Below are 23336 nucleotides of genomic sequence, written 5' to 3' on the forward strand. Positions count from 1 at the left end.
AACAGACTCAGAATAAATTTAAGATTCAAAATCATCAGAGTTTGAGAAATCAGTTACACTCTCGTTCAGATTTAGAAACAAACTCAGATACAGAAACAAACTCAGATTCAGAATGAAAAACCATATTCAAATTCAGCATTCGAATCAGACCTTGATTCTAGATTCAGATTGAGACTAAAATTCAGAATCGGCCTCAGATTCAGAATCAAACATTGAATCAAAATCAAATTCAGATTTTAAAACAGACTCAGATTCAGAAACAAACTCAGGCTCAGAATCAAACTCAAAATGAGAATTTGACTCAGATTCTGGATAAGGTTTCGAATTAAACTCAAAAATAATCCGATTCATATTCATATGTCAAAGTCAGATCCAGAAGCTGACTTGAAATCAAAATCAATCTCAACCAAACTCCGTATCTGAATCAGATTTAGTCCAATTCAAAATCAGAATCATGATTAAAATCAGCTCAGATTAAAATTTTGATCCCAGTCAGTTTCAAGAATTCAGAATCAGTCACAGATTCAGAAACAGACTTAGACTCGAATGTTTAATCAAATTCAGATTCAGAATCAGAAACAAACTCAGAATAAATCCAAAATTTAAAATCCAACTCAACTCAGAGTCAACAGAATTCAATAATCCAACAAAGGTTTTGAATGAAACTCAGATTCAGATTCAGTTTCAGACTTAGATTTAGAATTAGAATTGGATTTAGAGTCGCAATCGAATTTAGATTCAGAATCAGACTCATTCATATTTGGAATCACAATCAGATTCAAGAAAGGGTTCTGAATCAATCTCAGATTCAGAATTTGTATCAGATCCAGAATTACACCTTGATGAACAAATCGGTTTCAGATTTAGAATCATATCCATAATTTGATTTGAAATTACATTCAAGATTCAAATTCGAATTCAGTATCAGAATCAGACTCAGATTCGGATGCAGACCCAGATTCTGAATCAGATATTAAGTCATAGTCAAAATCAGACTTACATTTATAATCTAATTCAGATTCAGAATTCAACTCAGATTCATATTCTGAGCAGATTTTTTTTAAGTTTGAATTAAAATCTCAATTGGAATCTTATTGGAAGTAGAATGAAATTCGGAAAAGGAGTCAAATGGAATTGAATATACAAACAAAATAAATGGAATTAGAAGCATTTTAGATTCAAAATCAGAATTCATGACGAAAATTGAATTCAATTGGAATTTGTATCGGTTTAGTGGCGAAATTAATGATCCATTGACTAGATTAAAATCAAGAAAAGTTAGAATCACTGAGAGCGAAAGTGCGCATTCATAGAATAACCTTTCAAGTTAACGCGCATTTGTGAGCTCTGTCATCGGGTTTTAGCCCATTCGCCATTAGTTGGCTGTTACTGAAAGCGAATGAATTAGAACTTTTTCGCACAAATGGCAATTAGCAATGCAGTTGAGTGAGGCCGTCTTCCCAATATGTTCGCGAGAAATTTTCATCTGAATGAGTAACAGCAGCGGTGCAATTATTCTAATAGGCGACTAATTTATTTCCAATTATTCCGGCGCGAGTGAAGTCCTCCGGATTGAATGATGGAAGGTTCCGTCCCTTCGCGGAATCGAAGAAGGGCTGCCGTGGGAAAAATGACCCCGCACTCATTCTTCGCTGTGAATGAAAATGGAAAATTTTAATGCATTGATTCAATTTAGATCGCACTCGCGGGATGTTATGAATGAAATATGATGGAAGCTGATGCACAATGCTATCGGACGAGAAGGATCACCGAAATGTTATTGTCGGAATAGCAATTGTTACAAGTTGAGCTTGTGAGTCCGGGAGGTAAGGTCAGGTTTTCGAACGGTAAACATATGGCGCAATCTGATTCTGTTAAGCATTTGATTAGGCAACTGCCCAGGCGATGCCAGGTAGATCGAATGGAATAAATTCAAGCGTCTTGTTTTTAAACAGGTGGGAAAATAACAAGTTTCAAGACGGCGATGTGCATTTAAGATTGAACTAGTTTGATCAATAAATGCAAAGATTATTTGCATGATAAATGATAACAAAATTGTATCACATCAGCTTGAGGTTTTATAACATCGATTTAGTCAGATGCACGTGGAAGCCGGTATTTGGTGAACTTGATTTATTTTAATCATTTAGTTTATATTCGCAGCATAGTGATTATTTTAATTGATCACTTGTTACTGAAGAATGGAAGAACCTCTTTTTCTCAACAACTGCCATGAATGAGATTTGAGAACTCTATAAAAGCAAGCTTAATCTCAACCTTCACCGAACCTAAAATTTCAAGGCACTTGCTAATTGAAGTCTAAAGTGGTAATGTTGTTCCTTGTAGCAACTACGCAAAACTCCCGAAAAACGTGACTCAACGCGGACAAACCCACAAACGCTGCACCGTCTCCAACGACGACGACGACGTCAGTGAACGGAACGGGCCTACCTCGGCCACAGTCTCATTCACCATCAATGCAAGATCGGCTCACCAACCGTCCAGACAACTCGCAGACCACTTTTGACACTGACCTTCCGCCAGTGATATCGCAGTTCAACAGTCGGTGGCTTGTTTTGAGCCAGTTCCACAACAAGTCTGGCTACTCAGTGATCGGGCATTTAGGCCGAAAGCAAAGCGATTGATCGACACCAATTGTGTCAATCGTTGGGTACTCTGCCGTCAAGTCTGACAGTTTCGATAGCTAGTTCCGTACTAACTAACCTCTTGACCCGTGTCGTCGTGGTTTACCACCCATGAGTACAAACAATCTTTTGCTAAGCAGCATCCTATCACTTATGATGTGTCTGGTGATAATTCGTTTGTTCAACGAACCCATCAAGGTAACTCATTCGACACTCACCACTTTCAAATAGTGGCGTTGTCGACAACGGGTTTGTTATTCAGACGAAACGGTGTTGTCAATTTGCCATTATAAGTGTGACGAATCCCCTCCAAATGAGTCGCATGCTTATTAAATTCTATACATATGAAATTGTTATTCCCTACATTAAAAACTTTTAATAACCTATTTAAATATTGTGCAGTGCAATTTTTAGCCTAATTAAACTTGACAACGTAGCCGTTGATTGCCCGTCACCTTAAACAGAACGGATTTGTTTTTGATAATGATCTCGATTGGTTTTGCAGCGATGCGATGCTACAAACCAATGTGATATTTTTTCTCTACATTGTTCGTGACTGCAGTCAGCGGGACAACCACCGCAATCGAAACCACTATTAGTGCCTAATTGAATTGCACATCTTGTGTAATTCAGCTCAATGCAATACCTCTGACATGTGACTTGACCAAAACTTCGTTCATCATCGAGTGAGTACTAACTCGTTTACACCGTCGTCGTCGTTCCCGGTCGATGCGAAGCATCCAATGCGCTGGGAGCCAAAATTTTTCCATCGACTTTACAATCTTCTTTGGCGTTTTAAATAATTGTCATCTCAATATCGAAACCGGTAGGTACGCTTCAGTATGTTTTTATGGTTTTCAGCATGATTCGGCACTTTTGGGATGTTTTTTCCTGTGACAGCTTATGCACAGAGTCGTTTAATGATTTTCGCACAGGAAAGCCTATTGTTGCTCAATTTGCTATCAATATGTTATACAACTTTTGCTCATACAACACATATTAAGGAGCTATTACAGGCAAGTGTCTCAGCATTAATTTTAACCAGTTCCGACAACGGGTTCGTGTACGATCGATTACATTTCTACCCAATTGGCGCGTGATCTTGACGCTGACTGCTGCCGCTTAGCTTCTCGGCAGTAAGCATATGCGGTATTTCGAAAAATTTCGTTTCAGGTGGTTCGAAACGAAATTCCGCGGAATTTCGCGGAATTTAAGCATGGCGAAATCTGTTTTCTCGATTTCGTTTCGTTTCGTAAAATTACAAAAAAATTCGCTAGAAAAAACTAGCTTCTAACGAAATTTAACGGAATTCCGCGGAATTTCGAAACAAATTTAAACTAATCCATACTCTATATTATAAAAAAAAATTGGCTGCGCCGCTGAACAAAAACAAATTGTTTTCAAAACTAGGTTATACAAATTTTTCTATTAACGCATTTGAAAACGCAGCCCGAATGCGGCTGTCAAGTCCATTGGCTGCGTTCGACAATTGTTAATCAGCTGCGTCCGTATGTACTGCCGCAATCAGTTGAGTAGATGGCAGTAGTGGGCCAACGTATATCACAGGATTTTTACACAGGATTTTCAATAAAATTTGTTCTAGCTTAAATATCTGTTATCTGTGCTAACCCCATTCTTAGTCGACAAATACGTAAGTAGTTTTCTTCTATAAAACGTCTTCAGTGTTTCCATGATTAAAATTATGTGATATTTTTTTTACTATTTGCACAATATGAATGCGGAATCGATCGTGTTGCTGCTGGTCATGGGACGGCAGCTAGTCCGGGAGAACGCGAAGTGATAAAAATCTACCTCGCGTAGCAGAAATTTGTTTAACCAGTGTGCAATCGATCGTGTTGATGCTGATCACGCCAGCTAGTGTGGGAGAACGCGAAGTGATGAAACTAATGTCTGCATCGAAGAGCACAAAATTATTTAGTGCGGAATCGATCGTGTTGTAGAAGATTATTAAACGAAGCAATTTGATCTTGCGTTGGATTGATTTGAAACACAGCTTTCATCTTCTTGTTTTCAAAATAACTTCGTTTACAATAAATATTTTGTCGCTTACCAAAAGGTTTCACATGAATTATCTTCTCAACTAACCAACGATTCCTTTTCCGTAGCGCTCACGGAGATGCAGAGCATACCTCGGTCTCTTAAAACAATGAGTGTTACACTAATTTTCCTCTCCTAATACTAAATTGACTATAAGCACCGTTATTGACCAGCATCGGTATTGTTCATGAATTGGAAACTCCGAAGCAAGTATACAATAAGCATAACTTTTTTGTATCCCAAGAATATTATTTAATTGGTGAGCTATGCATATTTGCTGTTTCTCGGCCAATCATGATTAGAAACTACGATGTGTACAGTTAAGAAACGCTATTAAGCTCTTCTTCGACTATTTGCAAAATATGTAAGGAACATTGCAGATTTGTGGGCATTTCCAGATCTACGCATGGAATTTCCAAAAAAAAAAACCAGAACGGGTTGAAAGATCATTAAAATTTCTGAAAATTCTTTACTTATGATTGCTTTCCACACATACTGACCATAACAGCTGTTCTCATCTGCCAAGGACACATACACAATAGCTCAATTCTTCGAGCTGATTGTATATGATAGTCTTATATCTGTGGTGTGTGAAATTCAATACATATCTTTGTGCATTTTAGAAAGGTGCACATGATTCTTCTAGTGAGCAAATGTATGCTATATACGTAGACGAGGAATAAGAAGGAATAAATTTTGGCAGATCTAGTAATATCAATTCTATATCTGCGTATACGCCTGTCAGATGTGGATACAAAATTAAGTATTCCTCTAAATAAAAAAAAATAAATCTAAGCATTCTTTTTCAAATTTTGACTAAGTCAATACTGTAAAATCACGCTGACAAGACAATATGCTTCAGCATAATTACATAATTCTTAAGTGAACTAAGGTTTTAATCGAAATTTGAATCCGTATATGAAAAATCCCACAATTTCTTTATTTTTATATACATACTTATATAAAACTGATAAAAAATTGATCAGATTCAGAAACACACGCTCCACGATGAATTCCTTTGAAAGCGGCACAAATGCTGGGGTATTGCCTTATCGCCAATGGTATATGCGGCGATTTATCACAGATTGCCTCTTCAGTTATTATAACTCTTTTGGTCGCAAAACAATTATTCGACTTCGAAAAAGTGAAATCAGAATTACGTACATAATGTAAAACCAATTCAATAAAAATTCCGCGGAAAAAAAAATCTAAATTTCGTTTCGTTTCGAAAAATTTCGAATAAAATGAACCTTGATTTCGTATCGTTTCGAAGTCTCGAAAGAAATTTTTATTTCGTTTCGTTTCGATCCGAATCAACATAAACATTTTAAATTTCGTTTCGTTTCGTTTCGTTAGGAAAAAGTGTGTTATCGCATACCCTTACTCGGCAGTGCCAACACGCAATTCAAAACTGAGGACTGTTTGTTTGGCAGTGGGCCCGTGTAGGAGCAGTCTTCGACCTGACCCAGGAACTGGTTGACATTGTATTTCGGGGCGATCCGTTCCCTGAGGTGAACTCGGAAATAAGACACTCACGAACGGATTCGTGATTGATTGGAAATCGTTTCACCTGATTCGCCACAATTAACCGACTGCCGGGGTTGTTCCGTTGAATGGCGTGGGGTTCAAGTTCAATCGCCACACAATCCAACGAGCTTTCGTGCCTAAATGTTGGTGTGGTAATATTTGCAGCATCACCGTGCGCCAGCGGAAATATGATGCATCTGTTCGGAATGCGACGTTGAGAGTGTTATTGCTGCTCTGGATGTATCTGCACACAACCACTCACTACTCCAGTCATATAAACGTCTAATACCTGCGGTGGAAAATCCACTTGATTTGGCGTCCTTTCCCAAGCTCCGACCAATAACGTTCAAGTTCACAACTGAATTAGAGGGCCTATCATCCTCCTGGAGTTGAATGGTTCTATGATGGTTCCACTACTTGTTGTTTTCGATGAAGTCATCTGGCTCGCTGTTGCTGGTGCGGTCGCCCACAAATCGGTCGCCTACAAATAGCTACCAAGTGAGAAGGGAGTCATCCATGTACAGGGTGGAAACGTTTAAAATGGCATCATTGCATTCGAAATTCCCAAATCAGTTTAAGTCAGGCACTGATTAGCTATCGACATCGGGTAAATCTGCATTTCTTGGAATCACAAACCACAAAATTTATATTCAAGAAATAAAGAGACTTCTAGACGGGATACCAAAAGAACGCTCAATCGGAGGGTTACCACCCTGATGTGATGTTCCGTACGGTTGTATCAATGGTCATCAATTATGACGGCCGGTACCCCCCGAGACAGAGCAGAGAGCGAAACCGGGTATTGTTATACGTCGGTAGAGGTACACACGTGAGGTCAAGTGCCATTCCGGATATCGATTTTCGCATTTCTGTGCGACTCGCCTCAGCGCTGCTGTTCGGTTGTGGATCTTTGTGGTTTGTCGGTACCTATCTGCATTAGGTGCGGACGAGCCCAGTACAGCTGCACGCGGGAGTGTGAAGTTTGAAAACGGGGAGAACCAGAGAGTTCCGTCTGGCGTTGACAGTTTCCTACGTGAAGTTTGTGGGGAACGGGGGTTTTTGGTCTAATGGTGTGAATGTGTGAAAAAACTGTTTCTCATAATTCCTGGACGGCTAATTGCATTGCATAAAAATATTATGCTCATACTGCGAAAAGATTTAATTCTTGATGTTCTAATAATCTGCAATCCTCACCTTATACTTGAATGCAAAAATATAATTTTATTCCTAAATATTAAATGAAAACAAAAAAACGTAGACTTGAAATAGCTTTCTACAAATCACGCCTTTATCAGTAGACACATTCTTCGGGCAGCATAGCATTTTTCCAACTGATGAAACAAAATTAGCACAAATCGGTATTACAATTATCGAATTCAAAAATTTAAAAATTTAAAGATTTAAAGATTTAAAAATTTAAAAATTTAAAAATTTAAAAATTTAAAAATTCAAAAATTTAAAAATTTAAAATTTACATTAAAAATTTGAAAATTTAAAAATTTTAAATTTTAATTTTTTTTTAATTTAAAAATTTAAAAGTTTAAAATTTAATTTAAAAATTGAAAAATTTAAAAAATTTAAAAATTTAAAGATTTAAAAATTTAAAAATTTAAAAATTTAAAAATTTAAAAATTCAAAAATTTAAAAATTTCAAATTTACATTAAAAATTTGAAAATTTAAAAATTTTAAATTTTAATTTTTTTAAATTTAAAAATTTAAAAGTTTAAAATTTAATTTAAAAATTGAAAAATTTAAAAAATTTAAAAATTTAAAGATTTAAAAATTTAAAAATTTAAAAACTTAAAATTTAAAAAATTTTGAAATTTAAAATTTTTTAAAATTACAAAATTTAAAATTTAATTTAAAAATTTAAGAATTTTAAAATTTAGAAATTTAAAGATTTCAAAATTTAAAAATTTAAAATTTTAAAAATTTAAAAATTTAAAGATTTCAAAATTTAAAAATTTAAAGATTTAAAAATTTAAGAATTTAAAAATTTAAAAATTTAAAAATTTAAAAATTTAAAAATTTAAAAATTTAAAAATTTAAAAATTTAAATATTTAAAAATTTAAATATTTAAAAATTTAAAAATTTAAAAATTTGAAAATTTAAAAATTTAAAAATTTAAAAATTTAAAAATTTAAAAATTTAAAAATTTAAAAATTTAAAAATTTAAAAATTTAAAAATTTAAAAATTTAAAAATTTATAAATTTATAAATTTAAAAAAAAATAAAATTTAAAAATTTTAAAAATTAAAATTTAAAAATTTAAAATTTTGAAAATTTCAAAATTTAAAATTTAAAAATTTAAAAATTTAAAAATTTAAGAATTTAAAAATTTAAGAAATTAAAAATTTGAGAATTTGAAAATTTAAAAATTTAAAAATTTAAAAATTTGAAAATTTAAAAATTTAAAAATTTAAAAATTTAAAAATTTAAAAATTTAAAAATTTAAAAATTTGAAAATTTAAAAATTTAAAAATTCAAAAATTTAAAAATTTAAAAATTTAAAAATTTAAAAATTTAAAAATTCAAAAACTTAAAATTTTAAAAACTTAAAAAATTTAAAAATTTAAAAATTTAAAAATTTAAAAATTTAAAAACTTAAAAATTTAAAAATTTGAAAAAAAATTTAAGGAATTTCATTAAGGAAAAATTGTCTCGGAACTTGCTAAGGAAACTATTTTCGAGGAAACTCCGAAAACATTTTCCTTACATACTAAAAAGACAACCCTGATTAATCCACCTAGCGGTGTTGGTGCCTTTCTCGCGCAGAAACTACTAAAAAATATATATATGAGTATTTTTTAGCGTGTTTTGGGCATACAAAATAGTATTTTGGCCACAGCTTTTGATCCCATAGTTCAATCTGGCCGATTTTCAATAGCAAACAATGAGACAAGATTCCCCGTCGAATGGAATCTTTTGCAAGCAATTCGAACAATGCTAAGTTCTAAAAAGTGTGTATTCAAAATTTGTACACATACATACGCACATACAGACATCACCTCCATTCGTCGAGCTGAGTCGATTGGTATATAACACTATGGGTCTTCGTTTTTGGAGTGATCATATAGCCTTTCGGTACAACTTTGTTGTACGAGGAAGGCAAAAATTGTGAATGTTTTTCAAAATATACATTTTCTGAACGAGTTTCTGAACGAAATCTTGACGGAGAAAACTAAAACTGTCGTAAGTTACTTTAGGAGTTACTTTGAAAAATCCTTCAGGAGTTTCTTCGGATATTCTTTCTGGAACTTGTTCAGAAATTTTTAAAGAAATTTCGTACTAGAAATTTGCAAGGAATTCCTAAAGAGTTCTTAGAAGAATTTCGGAAGGAATTTTTGGAATATTACCTTAACGATTTTCCCAAGGTTTTCCTGAATAAATTTCAGAAGGAATGCGTGGAGGGAATTTCGAACTAACTCCTGAGGGAAATTTCAAGGAATATCTGAAAGAATTTCCGAAAGGAGTTTCGTTGAATATTTTGAGACAATTTCTGAGGGAATTCCTAAACGAATCTCCAAAGGAATTTCTGAAGGAAATTGAAAACCAATTACTGGAAAAAATCCGAAGGAACTCCTGGAGAAATCTAGGAATTATTTCAGAAATAGGGGAACTGTTCCGTTTTCCATCTCACAAAGAAATACAGCACCACTCTCGTTGCATCTTTTTGCTAACATTCATGCTCACAGTTGAAAAAAAAATCACAAAAATATGAAACAAATCGAATTCCTTTTCATTGATTTGTTTTTGATGGGATAAAAATGGGAGCAATGGGATGAAGTGTCCAACAGTTCCCCTAGCAGTATGCATTTTTTTTTTAAATTCTATTAAGAATTTTTTCATGAAATCCTTTGAGAATTCCTCCGCAAATTCCTTTTAAAATATTTTCAGATATTCCGTTATGGATTTCTTCAAGGATTATTTTGAGAAATCTTTTAGAAATATCTTCGAAAACTTTTTTAGCGTTTTCAACAGTAAACATTTTCAAAAATCCATTCAGGCTCATTCCCATCATTGCTTTGTAAAATCATGAAGTTTGAGGTGTCGCACGACCTATTTTGAATCAATTTAGAAAATGGCCATTCTGTAGGTCCTCCGGATTGTGGCCGGAATGGATTCAAGTGGACCAGGAACCCTTGAAATATCATTCCCATCATTGCTTGAAAAATCATGAAGTTTGAGGTGTCGCACGACCTATTTTGAATCAATTTAGAAAATGGCCATTCCGTAGGTCCCCGGATTGTGACCGATGTGGCCAGATTGAGTCCGAGTGGGCCAGGAACCCCAAAAATAGCATTCGCATCATTGCTTTGTGAAATCATGAAGTTTGAGGTGTCGCACGACCTGTTTGACTTAAAATTTTAAATGGCCACTTATTCCGGGGACAACTGTCCCCAACGGAATCTGGAATAATTCTGGAACCGTACTGTGGATAGCCTCGAAGCTAGTATAAATCAAAAATTGGGATCCATCCGGATGGAATGCAACTCGTTGCGAAAGAGTCAAGGTCAAGAAATGCGATTTTTACAGCAGTTTAGACTTTTGAAAGCTCTTAAAAACAGACGTTGGGAACGGAAAGGTTAAAACTGCCTTCAAAAATTCATTTGAAAATTGCTCTAGATTTTTTCCCACAAATAATCTAAAAAAATGCGCCAAGAGATCCATCTGATCAATCTGATATTTATTAAATAGTTCGCTTCGAAAAGCCTCCGAGATTCCTCCGTAGATTTCTTCAGAAATTCTTTCGGGATTTGTCCCAGGAAATCCTTTGAAAATTAATTAGAGACTCAAGTTAATTGATTTTTTTTTATTTTTCCGACCACTAAAATAGTGAACAGATCCCCGAGAGGACAAATTCCTGGAATATCATGGCATGGAATCAAGACCACTGTTGAATAGTTGTCTATTAATAACGTTTTGAGAAAGCATGAGGACTGCAACGAAAGTTTTATTTTACCTAAAAGTAAAAAACTGTCCAGAGCATCATTATATAATCATGAATATATATTTCTATTTTATTAATCAAATGTTTCAAAAACATATATTAAGACGCAAGATAGGTTCGAAATTATGAGAAAAGTCGGAGCAATCAGTATTAAGGAATACCTTCAAATGGGTTGTACTACATGTGCTTCGAATGATGCTCTATTGATAATGTTTAAAATGTCATGAAGACTGATATATCACAAGATCTGTCAGGAAGTCTTGGTACAATAAAAATAATTATTCTGAGGAAGCATTTTGAAGTAATTGTGACGAAAAACTTATTTTTCTGTAATGGAAACGATGAAACCATGATGAACGGCCTTCATGGTCCTGCGAAAGAACTTGTGTTGTTCCTAAGAAAACCGCTCACTTCTTTACACGAAATCTGCGTTTGAATCCATCAGAAAATCATGTTACATCAAGATTGCTATCACCCATCAAAAAATCGCTCAAACAACTTCCATTAGCGGAATAAATCCGATCCAGTCCAGCAGAAGCTCACTTGATCGGGTTCCAATTAGTTCCAAGCCCAGAAGACCAATAAATTGGCACTGACCCAGTCCTTAGAGAAGGGTGCCAACCGCGGATCAGCATCACTTCCCCTGCACTTATTAAAACGCCTCTTGGTCATCAATATTCATTATGATTACGATTACCATCACAATCGCCATCACCAGCCGCAGCACCGGGTGGCAATTTTGCAATAAGCCCTGGGCGAGACTGATGGACGCGCCGCGGCCTAAGAACCATCAATCGTATAACCACCGTTGCGTAACGTTATTGGTTTGCTCTTCTTCAAACATAACCCATTATTGGACAATAAAAACAGTCACTTATCCAAGGCAATTCTTGCTTTTCTTGGGTAGCTTGAGCAACAAGGCAGGTTCGGACATCTGTCTCGAGAAGAAGCAAAAACCAATCGAAAAAGAGTCCTGACTCCAACCGAATAAGAATCAAATTGTAATAAAATTATTTCAAATGTGGTTTATTTCAATTCCAATCAAAATTCTAGAAAAATCCATAACCTTGAGCAAATCTTCCTTTTTTTCATTCCTGTCAGGAGTTAGTTTTGATTAGAACAAAGTGCGCTGAAGTGTTCAATCAGCAGTACCGAGATAGAAATACGGCAGACGAAAACCGCACTCATCGTCACGGAATACCGACCTGAACGAAACCGAAAGCAACCGTTTTCCGCGCGGTTTTCCATTCACATGAGCTCGTGGCTGAGACGGAACACGCCGATTGGTCAGTTTTGCGCGCTATCTGCTCACTGTGGTGTCGTCGGTGGCATGCGGCTGATGGTTGGTTCGGGGAGTTGAGTAGATTTTCCGCCAAGCTGCATATCGGCGATCGCCGCAAACCGACGACGCAAATCAATCGAGCAAAATGTACGGCACTGTGTTTTGAGGTTAAGTTCATTGCAATGTGGCTACGTGGTGCACTGCCGCAGCCGCCGCCGTCGTCGCCAATACCGAGACCGTCGTTAAGTACTGGCTAGCTTGGTTGGGTGATTGTCGGACTGCCGGAGCCGGTTTGGACCGGCCTGGTGCTGCGTTTTCCGGATAAATGCAGTTTGGGTAATCTTATTGGTGGAAGAGTTTTCTTCAGTTTGGTTGCACCAAATTCAAATCGATTGCTACTTCGGTAATGTTAAGTCAAGACCGGAATGAAGAACAAAATTTCTACATACTCCGAAAAATAGTTTTTATGAAACGCGGACAAATAATTTCCTGGTGGAAGAGCTGATGTGGAATATGTATATTAGTCATCGTATCTTAAACAAACGTGATATAAATAATGATGGGAAATAAATAAAAATTAATCAAATTTGATTTTCCACACTAAATAGTATGAAAACTTTGCTACGCTGTATCTATTTGCATGGCTTCCTCAACGGATTTTGAGCAAAATGAATTAGAAAAAAATCGATCAACTGGCATTCCTATGGATACAATGTCGGTCGTGATAGATTGATGGAATTGATAGTTTTTTATACCAATATTATTAAGAACTCCCCATTTTGTAAGTTTTCCTTGCAGGATTTACATAAAAAGCTTCCATTTTGTATAAGAATTCAGCCGTTTTATCAATCATAAGTTCTTATTGAGATTCAACATCTACGTGATTTTTTTTCTATCACTGGAAGAGAGATTATAACTCTTTAAGCCCTTCTGAAACTTAGCCACAAAGTTATTTCATTTATGGAAAATGTTTTTGTCAACTTAGAACAAAGAGCGTCGATTGCATTGGAATAAGACAATAGATATTGACTAAGATGGCGGTTCACAGTTATGAATAATCGTATATTTCGAACATTTTCAGTGAGAAACTCTGTATTTCACAATTTATATTAACTGCGAAACTTGAAACAAATTTATTTAAAAAAAACACTTTTCAAATTTGTTTTTCCATTTGGGTGCTACATTTTGACAAAGGAACTTATTTCTATACCTAAAGATAAAGATAAAGAACGTTTCTTTTGCATTGCATTAGCAATATAATTGAATTGATTCCTTTGTCCCAAAACTTTCAAATATAAAAGCAGAGCTATAACAATAAAATTGTATCAATTAAGCTAAATTGGGTTAACAATAAAACTAGGTAGGTCAGCTAAAACCATTTTAAACAATTTCAAATGATAATAAAATAAGAAGTCTGGCACTTTTTAACTTTTTTTTCTATTCGATCATAAAATACGAATTGGAATGCCGTTCCTTATTATTACATATTTAGACATTTTTGTTTCAATTTTGCCATCTTAAGATATGTGCGAATAAAAAAGAAACTGAGATTGTATTGTAAATTGATGGAATTGAAAACGGGTATTGACCGTAATCCTGAGTATCATTTGTTTCAATCTGAACTATATTCCATTTTATAGTTAGAACGACTATCAAATTGCAATGGCTGACTTCATCGCATCTCTAGATTTCACTATCTTTACCAACTATAGTAGAAGAAATGGCGGTCTTAGCAGATTTGGTTCTATTATAGGCAGAGCTTTATACATTGAAGTGTCTGAAACTTGGCAACAAAATGGTATAATGTACATTCAAAATTTTAGCATATTAGAATTCAGAAATTCTTTGTTCGATATTGGAAGGATACCACTCGAGTTTGCCTCTACTAAACAAGATTATAACTCCCTTGAAAAAAATGCAAAAATATGTAAATCTGATATGAATTTGTTCCAAGCTTCTATCCACCATTGCAAAAAAAGTCCGAATAAAGTCGCCTTTTATTATTCTTTGTTGAAATACAACAATGAAAAAACGGGTCACATTGAAATTAGCTTTTGTAGAACTGATATCAGAGTAAAACAATATCTTTCAATAGCCAAATCACACAAAAACATGGGAACAATTTACAGCAATACAAATAATTCAGCCAGTAAAGCACATCAGTTATTCTACAATTCTTCTATACAATCTGAATAAAAATCACAATTTAAGATAACAAATTCAGACAACTGATTTTGAAAAATTACATTCGGTTAGATTTAACATAATTAATGTTAAATCTAACCGAATGTAATTTTTCGAAATCAATTGTCTGAATTTATGAAATTTAGATAACGAACCAATCAAATAGAATAGAAAAGCATGCAATTCACTTACCACGAGGCACAGTTCCTCCAGCAGACACTTCATCGCTTTCTGTGGCGAGTTACGCAGCTCGATAGCCAGATCGAGTGCCTTCATCAATTTGCTATGCATGGTGTTAAAATTGGGGGTGATTTTGTTCACTTCACGAAACGAAAGTTACACACACAGAAAGTGGCAGTTGGTAGAGATAAAAATGTGTTTGATATTCAGGGGGTAATCGGTCAACGATCACACGCGGTTTGGACGAAGGCTTAAAAGAAGTCACACAAACACACCAGCTGGAAGCTACACACGCACAGCGGGACAGCCCTACCAGGAAAACTACGTCAACACTCAACGAAGGATCGCGAAAAACTTACTACAGCAGAGGTTTTCTCGAAACAAGAAAGTTTGGGGACTAATCTGGTACTGCAGATTTTGGATGAGTTCCCGGCTGTCGACTATTGTGAGCGATGGAACAATAGTCCGCTGATTGAGGCTCAGCTTTCCATGCGGTTCTCAGGTGTCGGACTAAAGCAGGGCTGTGATGATAAAAAAAAAATCAAATTTATCCCAGGTAGCTTGCAATTTGTGCAATAAAACGAACAATGCTTTGTCAAGCTCCAGTAATTAATGTATCGCTTTTATATTTATTTGGTTAATTCGCTTTTGCAGTAAAATTGTATTAACTTTCAAACATATAATAGCAAACCACATAAAAGGCAATTATCGTACTCACTGTTTCATAAATTTATATTTGTGATAATTTATCACATTTACTTTCTTCATAATTTTATTCAATTCTTGCATAATGTTTCCGTTGTTTTTATTTTTTCACATGAAGTATTGACATTAGGTCCCGTTCAAATATTACGTAACGCAAAAAACGTTGTTTTTAAGAACCCCCACCCCCTCGTAACAATCCGTAACAATTTTCAGAACCACTCCACCCCTATGCGTAACGTGTAACAAATGCTATTTTTTAGAAAAATATCTTAATTTTGGTAGAATTTGAAGGGCGGTGATATAAATAAATATTTATTGTATATTTCATGCTTTTTGGGGATAATAAATATATTTAAAAAAAATAAAATATTTTCTCTATGCAAACAATTTGTTACGCGTAACAATGTTTCGATTGACCCCCACCCCCTATATTTTGCGTAACAAAACCAAACAGCCCCCACCCCCTATTGCGTTACGTAATATTTGAGCAGACCCTTATAAATCTTCATACGAAATCATTTTTTTTATTTATGCTGTTGAGTGAGATTCTTTGGATGATTGATTTTTAGAATTGTAAACAAGTAATTCTGTAAAAGAGATTTTATGCATTAATTTGACTCCTCAATAGTGTGTTTTTGACCATGGTTTCAATAATTAGAAACATATCAACTAAACCAAATTTGAAGGAAGCAACTAGTGCATGCTCGCTCATGTTCTAATTAGTCTTTTTATATGATTACTTGCTCAAAATTGGAACTAATCGAAGTATCTGTTCTTGAAAAATTGAATCAGAATCTCATCAACGTGCTTCAATGTAACAAGCTGAGCTTCATAATGCTCCGGAACAAAATATCCTAGAATTTAAATTTGACCTGCTACGGGTTTACTAAAGTACTGTTGTAAGATCGTTGAATATAACAACCTTCTTTTGAGTATTTACGATTTGGAACAATTTAAATATGCGATGTTTGTCCACAAATCTTCTCGTCTCAACAAATTAGCATCGGAAAACTGCCATTTTTTTTGCAACAACGAGGTTGAAAACGAACTCAACGGTTTAAACCCCCCAGTTTCTACAAAATTAAATTTACATTCTTCAGCTGAAGGCAGCGAGAAGATTATAGTTTATCCGGAAAAAAATATTGGAATTTCACTGAAGTGTGATCTATTTTACTTAGACTTGAGTTGACAACGGAATAGTTATTATTTGTAGTACAAATATTAGAAAAAATAACCGAAGGTAGTGTAAACACCCAGCTGTTGATGGTGGTTAGTAGAAAACAGTATAAATTGGACAAATTATGATTCAAAATGAATGAATGGTGCTACAAAATGACTCAATTCTTCTTCTTCTTCTTCTTCTTCTTCTTCTTCTTCTTCTTCTTCAATGGCTCTACATTGCAACTGGAACTTGGCCTGCTTTTCAATTTAGTATTCTATTAATATTTCCTCAGTTATTATTTGAAAGCTTTTCTATGCCCGCCATTGCATGAGTATGTATCTTGGATGGCAAGTACAATGGATACACTATGCCCAGGGTGTCGATAATGTTTCCAACCCGAAAACATCCTAGGCCGGACCGAGAATCGAACTCGCCATCTCCGGATTGGCAATCCTACGCCTTGCTACTAGAGACCCCCAAAATGACTCAATTATGATAAATAAATGGTGAACGCATGGTTGTATGTTCAGCTTAGTACATTCAATGAGAATTTCTCGGTAAAACAGAGAGGGGATCAAGTCTACTAACCATCCCCTACCAAGTGTCCTTAATCGCAAACAACGCTTGCCTTTTCGCTTTTTTCTTCATACATTTTTGACTTTCTGAACGAAGTTGTACCAACGCTTGGATCTTTTGAGTTGAATGGGTTATCAGCCATTACGTGTCTTGAAGGCAATTGTTGATATTTAGCATATATTTTATGCATATTTATTCGTCTATCTGTTGGTTTGCGTTGGTTGGCCGCCAAATCAGACAATGCGTCCTAAAAATGTTGAAGGGATTTCGTGAAGAGATACGGTTGATATTAAATTTCAGAAAGGACCATTTTTGTGTAATCTAATAATTTTAGATATGAGAATCGTATAACAAGAATATTTGTTCTTTCTATTGAAGTATAGGTGACATTTTCCTTGATCTGCCTTTGAGATGATTTCTAGGGAAAATTAACAGAGCAGAGGGTAAACATTGTTCACAAGTGTGAGCAGGTTCAACAGAAACATGTGATATGACATACATAGTTTGAATGTTCTGTTTTTGTTTCCAGAGTTTTAATAAAGAAATAGTTTTTCGAAATTTAATCATATTAAAATATTGAAAAACAATTCTATCAAAGCCATACAAACCTGCTACAAACTAATACAGACAGAATGAACGCTCAAACGGTTGACGGTTACCAAACGGTCGTTAATCCGTCGCTGATTCTACGCTCTTGTCGTTCATCCATTCCTTGCCATTTTTGCTCCTCGATAATTCAACAGCCGGCCGCTATCAAGCCGCCACTTAGTCGCAATGATCAGTCGTCACCGCACACCCGCCGAGATACCAAAAACGCAGTTTCCAATATCGTAGCCGTAGTACTATTTAGGTAACATAGTAATACCGAACCGCCTAACTAAAAGCACTCTTCTCCATTACGCTTGTTGTAATCTAGCAGCTTTGGGTTAAGACGCCATCCCTTTTGATACGTAGAAGAATACCGGGGTGCAAAACAGTTTCAAGCTGTTAACAATACTGCATAATAATTATTAAAACTAGAACTTATTTCTCTTCTCTGAAGCCAGAAGCAATAGGATATATATAAAATATACTTAATGATACTCGTCTCAAATCCGCCGCAAATAGCCTTATCACATAACACTCCTTGCCGAAAGATTTTCACATCACAATTCAAAATTGATTGCACAACTTCAGATAAGAAAGAAAAATGACACGCAGAAAAAAAAAAAACTGTCATGTCTATTCAAGGCCTACTTCAGCACCGTGACCGTGTCTGCGAAATAAAAAATATTAAAACTATTGGAACCAAGATGAATACACAGCTAGGTGTTTCAACCTGTCCAATTTATGGACGAGAAGAAGGCGGGGGTGAAAAATTCATTTTCGGTGCAAAACATAAACAAATCGGCTGGCTCTCCCATACTTAAATCCAAGATGGCTGAATCGTGAATTTGGCAGATTGGAACACCTAGTGGTGTATTCATCTTGATTGGAACATTGTGCCAATAGGGTCTCCAATCATGGTTTGAACTAGTGAAAAGCGTATCATGGAACATTTTGAAATCAGTAGAAATTATCATCTCATTGGCAGGAAATGAACCTAATGGCATATTTAGGTATACTGGAAGTGATAGAGTTTATTTAAACATTTGTACATATTGTTTAAGTAATAAAATAAAGCGATTTAAAAACGTCCTGAATTTGCGCTAAATTCCCCCCACTAGTGGCACAATTTCAAAAAGCTCGTAAAGGACGCATTTTATGACACAGGAGTGAGATCAATATATCAAAAGAACGCTATTTTTATCTGTAATCGATTGACATCATCATACAATTGAGAAACAGATTTTAATTGTTAAAATAGTAACATTTATACAAGGTAAAAACTGATCATGGTTTGAACTAAATTCGTACCATGGTTTGAACTTGTAAATGCAGTCATATTCTGCTGCTGTCCGCTAGGAGCGCTGCATGCACCTAGCTGGAGCATTTTGTTTACATTTCCAATATGAAAAAATCGCAATTTTCATATCGATAATTCAGACGATTTTCACACGTTTCGAGTTACTAATCTAATGCGAGAAGATGAATAGTAAAACAAATTTACAATGTTATGAAAACTCATATGTGAATATGTACGTTATGTGGAAGATATTGATTTGGAAAATGTATTGGAGGTAACCACTTTCCCTTCGATGGGACTCGAACCCATGACCCTACAGTACGCTAGACTGGTGCTTTAACCAACTAAGCTACGAAGGACCTCCGTCGGCCTTCGCAACCTAGCGGCTACTGAACGAGCTCGAGATTCCCAAATTGGACGCAATGCGGTCGGGTCTGAGCTTGACGACCGACTGGCAAATAGCTTACACAACCTCACTTGATCAGTACCGTTGCTGATGAAGAATGTGTATAGCCGCCAGACATTCTAAATACTCACGCTCCTCTAATGTGGACGTGTACAATACACATGTGGAAGAATTGGCTTGATAAATGGATTGCGAGTGATTTGACTATGCGTCCAATTTGGGAATCTCGAGCTCGTTCAGTAGCCGCTAGGTTGCGAAGGCCGACGGAGGTCCTTCGTAGCTTAGTTGGTTAAAAGCACCAGTCTAGCGTACTGTAGGGTCATGGGTTCGAGTCCCATCGAAGGGAAAGTGGTTACCTCCAATACATTTTCCAAATCAATATCTTCCACATAACGTACATATTCACATATGAGTTTTCATAACATTGTAAATTAACGTCCGAGTCGGGTGGTTTGGCAAATTTGTTTTCAGTTCAATCAAAGCTCATTAACTTTATTTTATGAGAAATGTGTTCCGATCGCAAAGAAGTCTATCATTGTTGCCTAAAATCAATCCTCCAATTAGGGTATCCAATCATGGTTTGAACCAAATGGCGGGCTTCAGATGAGCCGTCAAAACAAAGTTGATTTATTTCATTAAGGGGACATGTTACAACTGCGATTTCTATTTTATATGGAAGCTTAGTTCATTATCTTCCTTAAAACATCCTGGATGCACATAATTATGCTTATTTTCATTGAAAAAAACTTAATAATTACATAACTTTGATTCGTACCATGTTTTGAACTACACTGTTCATGGTTTGAACTAAAATCATATCAAGGTTACATACCAATGTGAGTGATAAAATAGTTATGGCGCGTGCTTATTACCTCCACTATTGGGTCTTTTACCCTAGTAATCGTAAACCGATTTTCTCGCAACAAGTTGCGTTCAACAGAGGGCAAAGCATAGTTGATCACTATTGAGTTTGATAACGGTCGTTGGTTTAAAAGTTATGGAAAAATGGTACATCAAACCATATTAGCACCATTTTATTTTTCATTTATTTAGTCTACATCTAAACAGATAACACTGAATCAAAAATTTAACGCCACAATACACGGTTCGAGGCCGCATCTCTCCATCCTCGAATACGCCCCACGCTCGCCAAGTAGTTTTGCACCTGGTCTGCCCATCTCGCTCGCTGCGCTCCACGCCGTCTCGTACCTGCCAGATCGAAGCAAACACCATCTTTGCAGGGTTTCTGTCCGGCATTCTTGCAACATGTCCTGCCCATCGTACTCTTCAGGCTTTAGTTATCTTCTGGATACTTGGTTCGCCGTAGAGTTGGGCAAGATCGAGATTCCTTTTTTGCCACCACACACCGCCAAATATGGTCTTAAGCACCCGTCTCTCAAATACTCCGAGTGCTTGCAAGTCCTCCTCGAGCATTGTCCATGTTTCATGTCCGTAGAGGACAAGTCTTATTAGCGTCTTGTACATGACACATTTGGTGCTGTGGCGAATCTTTTTTGACCACAGTTTCTTCTGTAGCCCGTAGTAGGCCCGACATCCACAGATGATGCGCCTTCGTATTTCACGACTAACATTGTTATCAGCCGTTAGCAAGGATCCGAGGTAGACGAATTCCTCGACCACCTCGAAGGTATTCCAGTCTATCGTAACACTGCTTCCCAGGCGGGCCCTGTCGCGCTCGTTTCCGCCCACAAGCATGTACTTTGTCTTTGACGCACCAGTCCAACTTTTGTGGCTTCACGTTTCAGGCGGGTGTACAGTTCTGCCACCTTTGCAAATGTTCGGCCGACAGTGTCCATGTCATCCGCGAAACAAATAAATTGACTGGATCTGTTGAAAATCGTACCCCGGCTGTTACACCCGGTTCTCCGCATGACACCTTCTAGCGCAATGTTGAACAACAGGCACGAAAGTCCATCACCTTGTCTTAGTCCCCGTTGCGATTCGAACGAACTGAAGTGTTCGCCCGAAATCTTCACACAGTTTTGCACACCATCCACCTGTAGAGAATAAGGCTTGATCAATAAATTCAACATTATTCAAATTTATACATCATTTCGTTCAACAATAAAAAATGTGTAAATCCGCCACTCTATGATATTTTCGGTGTTTGCATCACAATTTCAACTAACTGCATCATGGTAGGCGTGGTTGAATAGAGCAAACAACACATCGCCGTTGCCAACGTCAAACTGTATAAAAGGCGGGTGTCAACGGGGCAAGAGGTCATTCTTACAACGGATGGCATGACGAACGCATCAATTGGAAGAACAGAGGAGCAAGACTTATCAAGAGAAACAAAACCTCTTCAAATATGATGGACTCATCGTTTGGATTGGGAACCCCTAAGAAGCATTTGGCGAATCAAGAACCAGAAATCACGACACCACCGTTGCTTTGATCAGTCTGGTAAGCTTCCCAGGGAAGCTGTTCTCGTCCATAATTTTCCATAGCTCTACGCGGTCTATTCTGTCGTATGCCGCCTTGAAATCAATGAACAGATGGTGCGTTGGGACCTGGTATTCACGGCATTTTTGAAGGATTTGCCGTACAGTAAAGATCTGGTCCGTTGTCGAGCGGCCGTCAACGAAGCCGGCATTAAGGATGGTGATCGCTAGAAAGTTCTCACACTCCAGTTTGTCGCCTTTCTTGCTGTAGCTGTTCAGTTTCCCAGATTCTGAGTATCAGTTTGTGCAGGCAATTGGCTAGCTTTTCCGGGCCCATCTTAATGAACTCAGCTCCGATACCATCCTTACCAGCTGCTTTATTGGTCTTTAGCTGTTGGATGGCATCTTTAACTTCCCTCAAGGTGGGGGCTAGCTAGCTTCCGTCGTTCGCTGAACTGAAGTAGTCATCTCCGCTGCCTTGACTTTCACTGCCTGTACGCTCAGCGCCATTCAAATGTTCCTCGTAGTGCTGTTTCCACCTTTCGATCCCCACACGTTCGTCCGTCAAGATGCTCTCATCCTTATCCCGGCACATTTCGACTCGCGGCACGAAGCCTTTGCGGTAGAACTTGCGTGTTTCTTGATAACGGCACAGCTGTTTCATCTCCTCGCACTCCGCTTCTTCCAGGCGGCGTCTGCACTCTTCGTCGAACCAATCGTTCCGTCGACTTCGACCCATATACCCGACGTTGTTCTCCGCTGCGTCGTTAATGGCTGCTTTGACTGTAGGGGTGGTGGGGGTAAATTGGACACCCTAAGAACTGCTGCTGATTATCAAGTGGCTATCAAGAATTTGTATTGTTCAATGCAGGTGTGTCGAAGCTTATCTTATTGGTTAACAAAGCCTGTTGTGAAAAAAAATTGGAAAAATATTTAAATATGTTATTTTGATCATTTAAAATTAGTCCAAAATAGTTCAATTTTATTTTGGGCGGGGTAAAATGGTCAGGCGGTGGGGTAAAGTGAACAATATTGTAAATAAAGCAAATAAGTCGATCAAAATATTTTAAACTAAATACATATTCTTAATAATATTCTAAATGTTCCCTGACAGGTATAAACCCTTCGTTTTATCACAGACAAACAGACGTACCGGGCTTGATCAAAATTATAGGGCGGGATTTTTTTAATATTCAATTGACCATTGCTCAGTGAAATATTACCAGGTTCCTTTGGTTTTGGCATGGTTCGGCAGGAAATTCATCTAGTTTTGAAAAAACGGGTGAAAAATCTTGTTTTGGCCGCAGGAGAAATTCTGGATTATTTTAGGGCAACTCAAAAATACTAGATTTTGTGCGCCTATATTAT

The 23336-nt window shown here is 36.4% G+C and overlaps 1 protein-coding gene across 1 annotated transcript in view; it reads right to left on the reverse strand.

The window, feature by feature from the left end:
• Positions 1–15196, reverse strand: part of LOC134218485 (tyrosine 3-monooxygenase) — a 73831-nt gene extending 58635 nt beyond the window's left edge. The window contains exon 1 of the mRNA XM_062697546.1: positions 14842–15196. Within this exon, the coding sequence (XP_062553530.1) occupies positions 14842–14940 (99 nt within the window). The 5' untranslated portion in view covers positions 14941–15196. The remainder of the gene's footprint in view (positions 1–14841) is intronic.
• Between the last annotated feature and the right edge of the window lie 8140 nt (positions 15197–23336).

This window comes from Armigeres subalbatus, chromosome 2 (genome assembly GCF_024139115.2).
Source record: "Armigeres subalbatus isolate Guangzhou_Male chromosome 2, GZ_Asu_2, whole genome shotgun sequence".
NCBI lineage: Eukaryota > Metazoa > Arthropoda > Insecta > Diptera > Culicidae > Armigeres > Armigeres subalbatus.